At 50.1% G+C, this 16,815-nt stretch overlaps 1 protein-coding gene across 4 annotated transcripts in view; it reads left to right on the top strand.

Annotated features, from left to right (window-relative positions):
• Positions 1-9,012, top strand: part of FAM124A (family with sequence similarity 124 member A) — a 79,656-nt gene extending 70,644 nt beyond the window's left edge. For all 4 annotated transcript variants that reach the window (XM_051832225.2, XM_051832224.2, XM_070048895.1 and 1 more), the window contains one exon: positions 5,695-9,012. In XM_051832225.2, the coding sequence (XP_051688185.2) occupies positions 5,695-6,486 (792 nt within the window). In that variant the 3' untranslated portion in view covers positions 6,487-9,012. The remainder of the gene's footprint in view (positions 1-5,694) is intronic.
• Positions 9,013-16,815: the final 7,803 nt, after the last annotated feature.

Consider the following 16,815-nt stretch of genomic DNA (forward strand, 5'->3'; position numbering starts at 1 on the left):
TCTCGAAGCAGACATTGGGATCACCTTGAAATGTCACAGTTACAAATGAACCTGCTGTGTTTGGGAACAACAGAACCTCCCCACAGCTGGAACACTTGGGTTAGGATCCTGGAAAACATAAGGTCACAGGAGCAGGGGTGACTTACAACACTTGCTGAGGAGTGGGGTTTGCCAAAGACATGTTCAGGTTTGGACCAGGAGGAGATCACTTGGAGTTGTGTGGGGTGCAGCCAGAAGACTGTGGAATTGTTGGCAGTCAGGATGGTGCTCACTTTGCAGCCATTCTCCTTTTCTGGAGAGAAAGCACTTTGAGTTTACCCTGCATCGTATGCCACTTTCCATTCTATGAGGAGTGCAGTTGGCACATGGCTCTGATGCTTCTCCAGAAAGCCTTCCCTTTCCACAGTGGCAAAGGGGAAAGCAAGGTGGGCACATGGCCATCCAGCACAGGCTGCTCCGCCAAGCCCCCCATCGGTAAGGAGTCCCAGTGGCAACTGTCAAACCTCTTCCTAAGGATGTCACTGGTATAAAATGCACACAGGCTCTGTCCAATTTTAAAGTGAACCTTGTCTTTCTCTTCCAAGTCTTCCTCATCTCTTTCTACTGACCATTCAACAAAAGGCAGCCCAGGCTCTGCCCAGGGGACAGGATCCTTAGCAGGTAATATAAAAACCACACAGAGCAGAGTGAAAGGACAAGCAACATGGGGTGTTTTTCTTTGTCTTCTTTGTGTGTTTGTTTGTTTGTTTGTTTAAAAGGCAGAGAGAGCCAAAGAGAGATCTTCCTTCCACTGGTTCACTACCCAAATACATGCAAAAACCAGGCTGGGCCAGGCCAAAGCCAGGAACTTGGAACTCAATCCAGGACTTTCATTTGTGTATCAGGGACCCAAGTGCCTCTCAGGGTGTGTATTAGCAGAAAGCTGGAATCCAAACGGACTCCAGCAGTGATGCAGGCATCCCAAGCAGCCACTTAATCCCTGTGCCAAATGCCTGCCCCTGGCTGTTTTCCTCTGGAGCAAAAGTCCCATGGGTGCACCCACTGCCCAGTATCCTTGAGACAGTCCCTAACTGCTTTGAGTCCCTGCATGGAAAGATCCACCACTGCATAATTATATGGCAGACAGCACCACCCTGGTCATGTTTGTGCCAAAGACAGAGCAAGAGGAAATGGCCTTACTATGCAAGACGAGGGATGGGGGTGAGGCTGACCATCAGTGAATCTGCTGGGGTTCCTGGGGCAGGAGCAGAATCCCCTTCTTTAGAGATGTAACAAGAAAAGATTCTGGCTGTGCACCAGGGAATGAGCACCCTGATCCCTGAAAAAGATGCTTTGGCTCAGTGGCCACACCAGCCCTCTTGACTTCCCCAACTGGCTGTGCTCAAAATTGCAGGAAAGCTCGTGGGCCCTTTGCTGAATTCCAGTTTCCTGGTGAGTGCAGGAACATAACCAGATCTCCCTGGCTGGGAGCCCTATGCAGATTAGTTTATGGAACACTCTTCTGTTCCTTAGAGAAAGTTCCTTAAATAGCCAGAAAGGGAATCCAGTGAGGCAGCCGGCCCACACTGCTTCCCAGGGGAAGCAAGGAGCCCTCTCCATGGGCCACTGCTGCTGGCGCCGGGAGGAGCCCAGCAAGGCCGTCCCCGAGAGCTTCTGCGTGAGGAGGAGGCAGGGTCTTGCTTCGCTCTGGAAAGCCAACTCCTCTGCCACTGGGCACAGCCAGAGATTGCCAGCAGGTCTGCTCCAAGAAGATCCCACAAGCACAGGGGCCCTTGGTCTAGCTTGGGAGCTGCAGGAATGGGGGCTCTGCACCTACCCCCTTCTGGCTCCCACCTCAAGGTTCCTGCCCTTATGGACAGCACGGGGCCAGCCATGCCTTCTGCCCACCCCGCAGACATCACCACTGTGCATGTGGGCAGCCCTTCCTGTGAAAAAGATTGGGTGTCACCTCTCCGTTAAGCAGCAGAGTGCAGGGTTCATCTGGACTCCTGCCTTCATCATGCAATAAAAATAAGACCAAGTCGAGGTAGGTTTCTGTAACCAAGCACAGTCATGAATCTCTGCAGAGCCACCACCAAGGATTTGTCCTCTGCCGGTTGTGCCTGACTTGAAGCCAAATTTAACACCAGCCTGTTCCCTGAGCCTGGGAGGATTTAAATGTTCCCCAGCAGGTCCTTGCAGGAGAACCTTGCCCTTTTGCTTCTTACAAAGCAGTGCCCACAGAGGCATCCCTTTCCATGCGGGTGCAGACTGTCAACATACTCACCAAGAGCAAGCACTCAAGGGCAGACGGTACAAGGGGGCGTACACTTGTCAAGTAAGAAAATGACATTAGGACACCCAGAGGGATCGGCCTTTGGGAGAAATAAGGCAGGTATTTTAATTAATCATCATGGTGCCCCCTGGAAGCAGCCTGCATATCCAAAGACTTCCTTCTCTAAAGAGCCTCAGGCCTTAGTTTGTCTCCTTCAGCCAGACTCAGCTGTGACACCTGGCACACCTGGGCCTTCTGGGGCTGCTCCTTACCCCGTGGTGGAGAGGTGGTTCCTCCTGGCGCTTACCCTCCTGTTAAGGCTCAGGCACTGGGCAAAGCGTGTGCCAAGCAGGATCTTCCTGGTGGAGCTCGGAGCCTTGCAGAGCAGAAAGACCATCCAACCAGAGCACCAGCTGTGTGGGAGTGTAGGGGACCGTGGAACACATTCAGCAAGCCCTGGTGAGAGGGTCCTACTCCAGGCAGAACCTTCCTACTCCTTATCAGCGAGGTGCCCATGGCCATGTAACCTGGAGCTGCCCCAAACCAGACCTGAGAGTGGAGAGTGACCTGGGGGAGCACGAGTTCAGAGGAGCCTCACCTTCTGCACTTGCTGCCTGTTCGAAAAGCGTTTGCGTCACATCCTTTAAGGCTCCGTAATTCAGGCTCTCAGAAACCTGAATTGCTGCTCTTCACCTGCAGCTCTGAAAGCCACTCTCAGGAAAACAACTTGCGGTTTGCAATATGCTATGCTGGGAGGGAATAGGATCAGCAAGTCACCGGGGCGGAAACAGAAACCACACACAGAGAGAAGGTAGAAACCTAGGATTGAAGAAGCATCAAAAATTCCAAACAGATAATTCATGGAGAATCCTGAGTATCTGAATCCATGGGAGAAGAAAAGGAGCAATTGTGGATTCCGAGTTAGACAGTGAGAGAGAGAGACAGAGAGAAAGGTCTTCCTTCCGTTGGTTCACCCCCCAAATGGCTGCTATGGCCCGTGTGCTGCACTGATCCGAAGCCACCAATCGGGACTAGAACCCGGAGTGCTGGCGCCGCAGGCGGAGGATTAGCCTAGTGAGCCACAGCACTGGCCTGATTCCTGAATCTTAATACATGAAAGAGTACAGGGCTATTTACTAAATGGTCTCCCTGCCTCCAGACTGACCTCCATCCGACTCATTGTGCAGTTCTGACTGTGCGCTATCTTGCTACAAAACCAGGAGCTTCGTCCAGGTCTCCCATGCGGGTGCAGGGTCCAAACACCTGGGCCACCTTCCACTGCTCTCCCAGGTGCGATAGCAGGGAGCTGGCTCAGAAGCAGAGCAGCCGGCACATGAACCAGTGCCCATCTGGGATGCCGGTGCTGCAGGTACCAGCTACACTACCATGCTGCCCCCTCTTGGGCATCTTTAATAATCCACTGAAAGCTGAAAACCTAAGCACACCCATCAAGCAGCTCTGCTTAAAAGACCCCCAGTTAACGATTGAAAGGATGAGTCAATTCAATTGCTACAGTATTAGGAGATTTCAGGAATTAGACAAATGATAGAAATCAATGCAAGGAAGGGCCATAGAGAGGAACCATAATCAAGAGCATGACTTAGTGGAAGGATAATCAGCATGTGCATTACTTACCCAGATGGCCAGGATCCTCTTGACCAATATGGCTCTGGACCCCATTCCCAACTTGACCTTCCACACACCTGCACCCCAGCCAAGCTAAACTGCTGCTGCCCCCTACAGGCCCCTGGCTCTTCTGCCAGCACCCAGCCTCTGCTTACTTCAGCCTCTCCCCAGCCTGCCGCTTTCTCTCAGGCCCTCCATCGGGAGCGCAGGTACCCATCCTCCAAGACTCACCTCTGGCCATCTCCACCGAAGACTGCTTTGCCCCACTGGGCGACGTGATCTCTCCCTCAATTCCCTTTACTGTGTCCCTCGTCACAGTCTCTTGTCTCAGTTATTTGTTCCCTTTTTTTTTTTTTTCAATGAATTATAAGTGCCGTGTGACCAAAGACTGAAATGTTGGGAGCGTAAGCTTCCCTTCCTTTGCCCACAATAGGTACCCGACAAACAAGAATTTGATCTCGCTGAATTCCCTCCATGCCTGTGGGGAAATCGACTTCTTCTTTAATAGCAAGGTAGGGGTGTGTGTTGCTAAAGGCAAAGCCCGTGCCTGGTAAATACAGTAAGCCCAGTCAGAACCCTCTTCTTGGGCCCTCTCACTCGTTTTCTCTCTCTCCCTCTCTCTCTCTTTCCTTCTCTTTCAAATAAATAAATCATTTAAAACATTTCTTTTTAAATTTTTGACAGGTAGAGTTATAGACAGTGAAAGAGAGAAACAGAGAGAAAGGTCTTCCTTCCCTTGGTTCACTCCCCATATGGCTGCTATGGCCGGCGCTGCGCCAATCCGAAGCCAGGAGCCAGGTGCTTCTCCTGGTCTCCCATGGGGTGCAGGGCCCGAGCACCTGGGCCATCCTCCACTGCACTCCCGGGCCACAGCAGAGAGCTGGCCTGGAAGAGGGGCAACCGGGACAGACTCCGGCGCCCCGACCGGGACTAGAACCCGGTGTGCCGGTGCCGCTAGGTGGAGGATTAGCCTAGTGAGCCACGGCGCCGGCCTCAGACCCATTATTTAACTGAAACTTCGCATCGTAAGCTTGACCAGTAGGCTTGGACACAGACTGCAAGGAGAATCTAGGAGACCGGGGCAGGGGGGTGTGCATGGGAGGCTCCCAGTTCCATGCAGCAGAGAGAGGGAGCTCCTGGGGAGCCGCAGTGAGGGCTGGGTGGGGGGGGAGGCCTGGGGAGTGGATGGGAGGACAGAGTGGGTGAAACTGTTCACCCAGGCCCACCGGGCTGCACAAGATTACTCAGTGGTCGCGTTCCCATACAGAATGTTTGCAAAGCAAAATAGAGAAAGGCAGTAGTTGCTCCTAACAGCAAGTTGGTAAATGCTAATCTCTCTCCATGGAGAATAGCTGGCCTTGGGCCATGGGCCATTGTGAGTTGAAGGTGTCTCTGTGCGTCCAGTCCTGATTGCTCTCAGCTCCCATCAGTACCATTTCCAGCGTCCCCAGGGGAGGCACTGGATAGCTTTGGGTGGAAGGAGACTTACACCCATCAAACATGCTTTTGGCACTTCCTCGTAATTCTTGTCTCCAGTGCTTTGCTCGGCCAGGCCCTCATCCTTTTGGATGATTTGCGGAACCCGGTATGTGTGTGCATTTAAAGCTGTCATTCCCTGCTGGGATGAGGAGTTGCATCTCCCCAAGCTCCCAAGACGCAGGAACTCCTCAAAGCCCCACTGCCCATCTTGGCTCTAGAGTTGGGAGAATGAGGTTCCTGGTGCCGTCATATCCAGCAGTCTCCCGGTGATGGTACAGTGTGTCTCATGCATCCACGCCTGGCTAACTAACGTGCGGTGCCCTCTCCACCCATAGGTGCCAAGGGTACACAGGAAGTTTCCCAAAGCCGGCCGAGCGCACCACTCCTCCGACAAGAAGCCTCGTTCCAGTCCTTCTCCAAGCATCACTGCCCCGAGCTGTGGCGGCAGCCCGCAGTCCCCGCTCGACTGCCCACTCCCAGGACCCAGCTGGACGCACCTGCCTCCCATGCACCAGCAGGAACTTGCCAGCAGCCCCCAGGGCCCTCCCTGGTGTTTCCAGCGAAGCAAGTCCTTGTTCTGTTTGCCCACGGGAGGACCCTCGCCAGCCACCTCCTCCGAACCACAGTGGTTTTCCAGCACAGGTGCCCCAGGGCCCAGGGCGGCCGAGTGGAGGCACAGCCAGCCCCTCTCTGTGGATGACTTAGAGGGGGCCCAGGAGACGGATGTGGACACAGGCCTGCGGCTGTCCTCCTCGGACCTGTCTGTGGTCTCCGCATACTCTGCACCCAGCAGGTTCTGCAACACGGCAGAGGCATCCCTCCCCTCCGAAAGACGCAGCAGCCACCGGCCAGGGCACAAGGGGTCCAGAGAAGCACCACTGCCCGCTGTCAGTGAGGCCCCCGCGGGCGCCTCCCAGGCCTCCCTCTCTTTCTTCATCCAAGGGTCCTCCAGCTCCTCAGGGACAGATGGCACTGCTGCCCCGGCTTCCAGCACCTCCTTGCTCCCTAAGTCACCCCCAGAGCTCTCTTGTGACGCTCCTCGCATCACCCAGACCAGCAGAGCCATGCCACCACCCGCCGTGTTGCCTGGCCCCGGGGATGATGACATGGAAGAATTCTACATCTGACCGCCTCCGCCTTTGTCGTTCAGACGCACGGATGCAGACGCGCAGGCTCAGGCCTCCCTGTCCCTCTGGTCTCGGAACGCACCAGCGTTCTCTGCCCTGCTCCCCAGGTCTGTCTGGGATTTCATTGTCTGCTGCCTGGGGACCGTGAGCACATTTGCCAGTCTCTCCATTCTTAACTGAGAGATGGTGTATTTTAGGGACTCGCCGTAAAATACTGACATTTTATGCAAATAAAATAAGCCGTAAAATATATATTTTTGAATGCTCAATTTGAGGCATGGCTTAGTGCACTTATACCACTTAAATGTTTCATTAGAATTATTTGAGATGAAAAGAAGATCCAGTCAGCCAGAGCTGATTTAGCACATTTTCCTGCTGAGAAGGAAAACAATTAAAGCCAAAATGTCGAATGTGGGAAGGATACTAAGTGACTTGCACGAGCCAGCCGTGCACAGTAACAGAATGTGCACCTTCCGGGATTCTTTGTGTATATGTGCAGTAGCCCGAGGAATTTTCAAGTCTTGCTTAGAATGGGGAGAGTCAGCTCGATAAGACAGCTGTGGACAGATGCCTGCCTTTGAGGCCATGCGGCTTCTGAAAATCTGAATTTACACTAAAGTGGCTTAGAGATTTTCTAAGGGTTTGGCACAAGTAACAGACTCATCATGCATTGAAAATTTGATTTGAGTTCCAAAAATTAGATTTGCATCTATTTTCCAATAACATTCACTGTAATGAATGAGAGCCCCAGACCACCTCTCCACGCTCTTGAGTTTATTTAGATCACTGAGTAAGACTCTCCTTGGAGTTAGAGAATCATAGAATATTAGACATACTGGGTAGGTAATCGCAAGAATTTTCAGTTTTCAAAAGCACAGTCTAAGGACAATAGGAGCTACATTTTCTACTGCTTTTTCCAGTCAGCATGCCTGGCCACAGGTCCTACATTTTTTATTTTTAAGTGACTGGTGACATTTTAGCTGGCATTTTGATTGCACAGATTAGCAACTGCCCTCTCCCCAAAACCAGGAACCTACCTACCACACTGTTCTGACCAAATACTTCCAAAAAATGCTTGTGGGCTTGGGGACGGCTGCAGCTGGAGCCCAGCCTCGGCTCTCCCTGCCTGTGGCTGGCTCTGTCGCAGCATGAGTGGCACTCAAATCTCACCCCCAGGAAGGGCATGTTTACAACTGCAGCCTCAGCAATGCCAAGTGTGACATCAGGGGCAATGCCAAGTTGTCTCCCAGATGCGTAAACATTTATCTTTGGGGAAGGAGAACATGGATGTGTGTTGTTCATGTCCCAGGCTGGTGCTCTTTGTCACAATGACTCATGGCACAGAGTTCAGCACTCCCAAAATGCCCACACCAGCCCAGCCGGCCTCCGAAATCTTTCCGACACAGTCATTCACGCAGCCCTTACTGATCTCAGACTCCCACTCAGGTCTACACCGTCCTTGCAATGAGAGCCTTAGATCCTGCCTCAAACGGCCTGGACATTGTAGGACTTCAAACTGTAATATTCTACTCCAATGTAAATAAATGAAAATATGGTCTCTTCTAATTCATTTTCTGAAAAGGGCTACGTAATAAATAGGGTAGGCAGTCATATCATAACTACTGCCGCTGTGGCAGGAAAGCTGCTGTGGATAAAATGAAAATGAACGGGAGTGGCAGAGTTCCAATAAGACTTTGGTGGGCCAGACAAGGTCCAAGGGTGAAGGTCAACCAGCCCTTGAACTAGACTGCCTGGGGCTGATTCGAGACTTAAGAACTGAGACTCTGAAGTGTGTACCTTGGCTGACTGTGGTTGTGATGCCAAGAAATCAGGCTGCTCCCGTCAAGCCAATGACTACAGAACTACAGGCCCAGAACACCAAAGGGCTTCTTTCTACAGAACCAGTTCCTACACCAGCAGTGCCCTCCTGCCTGGAAACGTGACTCAGGGTCAGCCGCTGGCAAGGGAAGGCAGCGGTGACATCAGGGAGGAGGAAAAAAGTCACTCAGGCAATGGCACAGCCCCCAGGGAACAGGGGCACAAGCCCAATAGCTACAAAAGCCAACGAGGCAAAACATGAGTGGCCCAGCTGGCAAGGGATGGCCCTGTCTTCGTCCTTAACCCATGCCCTTCTTTTATTCTTCTCGCATGTCCTCCAGGATTGCCTCAGAGCCCAGCGTCTTCTCAGCGCCACCCTCATCACAGTCTGGTCCAAACTGAGTGACCCCCAAGGGTCATCTGAAAGCAGGAAAGGCAGATGCCCCATAACACAAGGGGGGAAGGGGCGGGAAGACCGCATTCAGGCGCCCCAGTGCCTATGTTGGGGAAATGGGAGTCACTCTGTGGAGAAGGAGCCATAGGGTGGGTTCCAGAGGCCTCGGCTTCCCTCCTGGCTACACAACCAGCACTTCCTTATCCTGGAGGGCTCCTGACACCCACTAGGGAATCCTGACCCTCTTGGATATTGTTCTTGTGAAAGATGCTGGCCTCTTACAGGTGCTCAATAAATTTTTCCATAAAAAAAAAGAGTTGTCTCATTTATTATTTCTTTGCTAACCTAGGCTCTGTGAGGTAGGCAGTCTCAGTTTTAACCCTAGCTTGATAGAACGTAAAAGATCACAACCGCTTAATAGAACACAGTTTCTTGTCTCCTCTGCCCCAGCAATGCCTGGGGGGCTGTATCAGCAAGTGCCCTGATCAAGTACACATCCAAATCAGATCCCCCATATTACTGCTCGTGATCCTACACTGGCCAATACTGACCACCACCAAGTGTGTGCTGCAAGCATCAGATGTTTCTCAGTCCACTCCCACTGACCCGGCAAGCCCTACAGAAATGAGCTTGCATTGCCTCCGTTGCTTAACACGAGCATGAGAGGGACCCTTGGGGCAAGGGTTGAGCCTTTTGGGACACACATGATAGGAAGAACTGGACTGTGGTGCTGCTCGATTCCAGGGCCTGAGGGCAGGGGGCAGTCACAAGAGGGTGTGTCAGGCTGCACTGACTGCAGGTGGGACCAGGTGTTTGCTTTGGTTGGGATGTCTTAAGCCCATGGCTGATCGCTTCAGGCCCAAGTAAAGTAGAAGTGCAGGGATCTTCCTGTTGCCTTGCTTTCGTTGGGTGAATGAATTCTCCAGTCTGTCCACCAAGAAATACTCGAATAGACGCACAAGTCCAGAAGAGATTTTTTTTTTTTTTTAGAGGCAAATGAAACCAACCAGAGAGAGCGTCTCCCTCCCCAAACCCTCACAACTGTGACAAGGACCCGTTCTGGCCAGGGCTCTCCAAGATCAGGGTTGCAGCAGAGTAGCACAGTGGCTGAACAGCCACCTGCTCTTTCTCTGCCCCAGGCGTCTAACTGACCATAAGTATCACCTCATTATTTCTACACTCTGTTTCTCTTTTAATCCCCGAGAACACAGTTAGATGCTGCAGAGGCTGGAGAGGCCAGCATGAGAAGTGAACATGAATGCTGTGGACACTCAAGAGAAACACCTTTTGTCACAACTGTTACACCTGATGGGGACAGTGTTAGGTGCTGTTGTTAAGACACCACTCAAGGTGCCTGCATCCCATGTTGGAGTGCCTGAGTTTTGAGTCCTGGCTCTGCTCCCAATTCCAGTTTCCTGCCAGTGTACACCCTGGGAGATAGCTAATAATGTCTCAAGTACTTAGGGTCCTGCCAGGCAGGTGGGAGACACAGAATGAGCTTTGAGCTCCTACCTTTGGCCTGGCCCAGCCCTGGTTGTTGCAGGCATTTGGGGAGTGAACCAGTGAATGAAATTAATTCTCTCTCTCCACCTTCCAAATAAATAAAAATATTATAACAAATGTACTCATGAGGAGTCAAGACCCTGATATAAAGATCATATTTGAGTCATTCTTCAAGCTCTCATGAAGCCTATTTCTAATCTGGGGCTTACAGTTTTGGTTACAAAATGGCTTTAAATGATGTCGTTTCTCTGAATGAATTGCAGAGCCCGCCATGAGTGGTGACATCAACACACCTGGGTCTCCACCGTTCAATCTTGGCTCTGTAGGTGGTCATAGCTACTGTCCAGTGATGTGTCATTATCAAGGGCAGTATGTCCATTTCAGCTGGGAGTCACACTAGAGCATTTGTGGAAGAAGACAGGGCTCTTTCCCTGTCACCGTGACACCCTCCCTGGACTCTCCATTTGTGACAAAGGTCACCCATTCAGCAGCCAGGGATGGTGTAGACACACACAGCTGCCTCACAGCCCTTACGGTCCTGATCTAGGTGGGGAAGGTCTTGGAAAGTTCAGGGTCTTGAAGAAGCCATCCCAACTCCTGTAGGTCAACTTTTCCAGTCCCTAGAACCAAGTCCAGAGCATTTTGGGTTGGAGCCACTCTGAGTGTGTGTGGCACAGTCCAAGAAATGGCCGGCTGAATAGAGACACTTGCAGGCCAAATTACCACACTGAAGATGGCCGTGGGAGAGCTTTGGTGCCACCTGGTGGCCACTCTGCCCAGGAGGGTCTGTCACTGCTCTCTTCAATGAAGACTACCTCAATAACAGGAAGGAGGGAGGCGCTTCACATCCCTGTATTATTTTGCATTTAATTTTCCATTTAGCTTATTTCTGCAAAGCATTGAAGCAACTAACATTATCATGAAATGAGGCAATACAAACAGAAGCAGAAAATCTTGGTCAAGGAAAAGGAGTCTTGCCAGGATGTCACCTGGAAAGAAGGACAACGTTAGTTGGATTTCCTGAAAGTTACAGCAAAAAGGGAAAGACGGGTAGCTCTGTCATTCCCGTGATTAAAGAATCCACGGACAATGTCTCGTTTCGTTGTAATTTAAGTGGCTTCAATGTAGTTCCTCGGAGAAAATCGAGTTTTTCTTAGTGCAGATTTTGAAAATCAGCTCATCAGGGGATGTTCCTTTTGGGATGTTCTCCATAGAGTCACAGATTTGGTCCAAGGTTGTAGCTTTCTGGCTTGGAGGACAGAATTGATGACACGTGGAGGGAGCACCCACGAGCTTCCCATGAGCCCCCCTTGAGGTCCTTCGCTGCAGGACTGTAGTGAGAGGCGGCAATGTTGTCCCTGGCAGAATGCCTGGGGAGCTGGCTTTCCCCAGCTCTTTTGCTCTTGAGGTCACCTTTGCAGTTTGGAAAGCAGAGGGCAGCCAGGTGGTGAGCCTGTCACCCTACTGGGACCCTAGGAGCTTCTATCCACCCTTCAAGCCTGCTGCGACAGAGAGTCCCCCATCTACTGGAGCCCACTTCATCCACACCTCGCAGTTGCAAAGTCAATTCCAATGTTCTAATCTCCCCCAGCTCCAAGAGGCCTCAGGCATTTTGAAGCCTTTCCAGATGTCATAAATTCCCCTATCGTGGAGAGTGATCCAACATGGGAAGTGAGATACTCAGCAGACTCATAGAATGGCAGATGTCCTAAATAGCACTCTGGCCTCAGAATCAGCCCTAAAGGCACTCGGATCTGGCTGAAAAGCCCATGAGAGTATTTCAGGCATGGAAAGCCAAGACACTCTGGCAAAAAGATCTCTGTGAGTGAGATCCCAGTGGAAAGAACAGGTCTTCAAAGAGGGAGGTGCCTTTCTCTGAAGGGAGGAGAGAACCTCCACTTTGACTATGACCTTGTCTAAACAAGATAAGAGTCGGAGAACTCAAGGGGCTTCCATAGCCTTGGAAACTCATGACTGGTGCATAGGGAGATTACTGATGCCATAAACAGGAGTGTCAATTTGTAAAGTCAACAACAGGAGTCACTGTGCACTTACTCCTCATGTAGGATCTCTGTCCTTAATGTGCTGTACACTGAGGCTTAATGCTATAACGAGTACTCAAACAGTATATTTCACTTTGTGTTTCTATGGGGGTGCAAACTGTTGAAATCTTTACTTAATGTACACTAAACTGATCTTCTGTTAAAAAAAAAAAAAAGAAAAGAAACTATCAATTCCCAACTTGACTCTCACTGGGATTAAACATGACAATAGGTCTGATCTGATTTCATCATCATTTAAAAAAAATCATCTATTATTTTTCACTTTATGTTTCTGTGTGGGAACAAACTGTTGAAATCCTTACTTAAGGTATACTAAGCTGATCTTCTGTATACTAAGATAATCGAAAATGAATCTTGATGTGAATGGAAGGGGAGAGGGAGTGGGAAAGGGGAGGGTGGTGGGTGGGAGGGACGGTATGGGGGGGAAAGCCATTGTAACCCATGAGACGTACTTTGGAAATTTATATTCATTAAATAAAAGATAAAAAAAAATAATAAAAAATAAAAAAATTCCCCTATCGTACCCTGCCCTCCACCACAGGGATGGGGAACATTCAGCTTGTGAGCCATATGAGGCCTGCAAAATCATTTGGCCTGACCCTGCCAAGGCAACTGAAGGTGGGACTTGAAATTCAATAAATCTATAGCAGTTTAATTTTTAAGTTGATCATTTTGTATGGCCTGTGAATGATGTTATCAATATCCAAAAGGTTCCCCAACCCTGCTCCACTGAGATGCCTGAAAATAGACAGGAATTCAGGTCCCTGCACCTGTTTCTCCATTGCTCTGGGTGCATTTGCTTATCCTCATTCAACATTTGACAAGTAGTCGCTGAGTCCTGGCTGTGTGCCCGCAGCTGGCTACGAGCTGAGGCACAGGACTGGCACAGCCTTGGCACTCAGGGCACAGACATGCTCCCACCACTATCATTACTATTTACCATTTACCCATAGATTTCAAATCTTCCTGATAGAGCTGATGGAACAAACCTCTGCTAGAGTCAAAAACACAGTCCCAGCTTTTGGTATCAAAGACTTGGTTTCCAATCCTGCCTCCATCATCCACAATGACGACATGGAGGTCAAGGTTCTCTCATTTCTCTCAGCCTCTGCTTCAGCATCTGTCACATACGGACAGCCTTCCCTACCAGGGAGGGTCACTTCCAGAATTCAAACAAAAGACCCTATCCTGCCTACTACCTACCAGATGATTCATGAATGTCCTTGCTTTTTCTCAAGCTACAGAAAGGCCACAGTTTCTGGATAGAAGCCCAGAGGCCTCCTTTCCCAGTTCCTAGTGAGAGGTAGAGCAGAGCAGGTTTTGCCTGAGGTACTCTTTGCACCAGCTGTTCTACACTCACTGCTCAGCCATCTCTAGACAGAATTCCACCACGCAGGAAACCAGGCACATGGTGACCACCCCGCACGCCATGCCACCCCCCCTCCCTGTGAGTTTCCCTTCCACCACTTCAAGCCATCACCCCAAACTGGACCTTGCTGCTTGTTACTGCTCAAATACACCCTTTTTCCCAGAGATTCAGCTCTGGGCTTCCCTTCCCCAGCGACTTCCCTCTTGCTGTCTCCCTACCAATCTCTAGAACCATGAGACCCGTTCTGCCTTCTTTGGGCCATCTCCTGACCCTGGAGCCTGAGCTTGGCCATGGAACCGCTGCCCTCAGTGGTATCTTGGCACCTTGGCCCCATGGACTTTGGTGCATCTCATCTGTCGACCCTGCCCTCTGATGTAAGTTGCTCTGATTCCATTCTATCATAAGCGCCAGACCATGCTGTGCCAAGTCACTCCCGTTCACTGACACATGACCAACTTGCATTCACCTCTGCAGTTACCCAAACCTATCCCAACTTCCCAAGTGCTCCCTATACCCTGGGTTGCTCCACTCCCAGAAGCTAATCTTGTCCCTCAACCAACCAAGGCCAAAACTGTCCAATCCCTCCTCAGTGTTCCCCTTAGCAACCACGATGCTTAAGAAGCAAAAAGAAACTGATTAGCAGACTGCATCTACTACCAGGGCCTTTGCCCTAGGCAGTGGTCTAAAGACTGGCAGAACCAAGGGAACTGGTTTGTGCAATGGGCCACTCCTCATCCTATTTCTACTCCAAGAATTATGTTCCACTTCCTGTAAGATGAGACTCTGGTGCCCGATGCAAGTGAGATCATCTTCTACCATGCGCTCTGGAGTGCTCAGGAACTGTCTGAGGCTGTGGTCCTCACTGGGACAAGACCTGCAGTGACCTCTTTAGCTTCTCTGGTTCCTTTCAGAGCTTGCAGCCCTCCCCCCTGCTCCCGCTCTCGCTCCCTAAGAGTGTCTCCTCTGCCCAGCTTTGCCCTTGCTGGAAGCAGTGAACTGGCTGCACTCCCAGGCACCTGGCAGCAAGGTCAGCACTGTGACCCAACCGCACGTGACCATCCCTGGGCACTCTGCTTGTCACGTTCTGTTCTGGTCTAACCCGGATAAACACCAGAGCTTTCCATTCGGTGTGCCCAGCCCTCCTTTCCTGTCCTGCATGCCCACTCTGGTGGCTCCCACATGCTGGGCTACACTCTTTTCGGAGGGCTAGACCTGAATTTTCAGATGCACGCCATGATTTGGGGTTTGCCATGCCTCTGAATCAACCCACATCTACATGGAAAGAACCAATCCTCCTCTTTTTCTGGAATTTCATGGTCCTGTTCATATTTTCTTTTCTCTGCTCATCAGTCACATTTTAAAAACGGAAGAAGTGGTGCACCCAGACAGCCTAGTAGAAAGGAACGGGGTTTTGGAGTACATGGCCCTGGGTTTGAATCCCACCACTGGAACCCTAATCAAGTTAATTTATTTCTCAATCATAGTAACCTCATTTGCAAAATGGGGACATGGGGCCAGGATTAGGGTGAGGTGCCTGAGGCACTCGCCTCAGCAAAATTTAAGAAAATACCAAAAACTCAGTCATTGAGAGTATCGTGTTTTAAGGAGTGAATCCTTTATAGGGTCGTTCTGAAGAATATCAGAGATTAAGAGGCAAACCCAGGCACAGTGAAACATCACTGCCACCTTTCAAATTAGCAAAGGTTTCACAAATATTATAGACTTCATGTTCATACCCAGATCTCAACAGCAATTGGTGCAGCCTTCTTGGAAAGAAGTAGAACAATCAGTAGCCTTAAAAATGCATGTGTCTCTTTATTCAATTTTCAGGACTCCATCACAAGGAAATTATGCAAATCAGAGATATGGATGTATGCATTGGTACATCACAGCACAGTCTGTAATAGCAAACCACTGGAGAACAACCTGGATATGTAGATAATTAGCAAAGCAAGCAAGAAAAATAAATTGGGTGCCCATGCAATGGAATATTATGCAGCCATGACAAATAATAATTGAAAGCATATTTAATGGTGAAGGGGAAATTTTGATAAAAATTTAAGCTAAATAATCAAGACTGTCAAATTAGAATAATTTTTGCTTCTGGGTGGTACAATGATGGGTGATATTTTTCTGTTTCATTTCCCCTTTTGAATTTGATGTATTTTCTTTGGTAAGTGTTATTAACTTTGTAATTTAAAAAATTATTTAAAAATTATTATTATTTCTTTTTTTGACAGGCAGACTGGACAGTGAGAGAGAGAGACAGAGAGAAAGGTCCTCCTTTTTCCATTGGTTCACCCCCCAATGGCCCCTGTGGCGAGTGCACTGCAGCCAGTGCACTGTGCTGATCCAAAGCCAGGAGCCAGGTGTTTCTCCTGGTCTCCCATGGGGTGCAGGCACCCAAGGACCTGGGCCATCCTCCACTGCACTCCAGGGCACAGCAGAGAGCTGGACTGGAAGAAGAGCAACCGGGACAGAATCCGGCGCCCCGACCTGGACTAGAACCTGGTGTGCCGGCGCCGCAGGCAGAGAATTGGCCAAGTGAGCCACGGTGCCGGCCCTAAAAAATTATTTTTAAAACAGGTTGGAAACCCCACCTTTTTTGAATTTCTTAACCTTCACAGCAAATCTGTCCCCACTCTTGCTTATTCTTGCTCTACAGGTTTTAGGGGCTTGTTCCTTCCTCCCCTCCCACTCTTGATACACAGATGGTGTAGACTAGTGGTTACAGCAGGGTCTCCTAATCCTTAACCCATGGCAAGTTCCTTAACCTTCTGTGATTTGGTTCCCTCACGTGTAAAGTAAGGACATTCAAATGCTCAGTTCTTCCTGGTGTAGAAATGGCCTTCACGGACCACCACCTGGAACAGCAAGGAAGTAGGCAGTAAAACCCCAAGACACCAGAGGCCCCATCCCTGTGCTCACCTTCCACAGAATCCTCCTGGCTTTTGATGAGTCCCTCTTTGGGATAAGGGGTTCCCAGTTATGACTGCGGTAGAGTTTCCCAAGGACACACAGGATGATGACTTTGAGTCAGAATTAGTTTGATTTACAGGACATGAAGAGGGATTCCTGGCACCCCTGACTTGGCGGCCTGAAAGCCAATGCCCCCTGTCCAGTGTCTTTATGAGCTGTTATCTTCCTCCTAGTCTGTAGACTCCCAACTGGTTTCCATTGTC

The sequence above is a fragment of the Oryctolagus cuniculus genome, chromosome 9 (genome assembly GCF_964237555.1).
Source record: "Oryctolagus cuniculus chromosome 9, mOryCun1.1, whole genome shotgun sequence".
Taxonomy (NCBI): Eukaryota; Metazoa; Chordata; class Mammalia; order Lagomorpha; family Leporidae; genus Oryctolagus; species Oryctolagus cuniculus.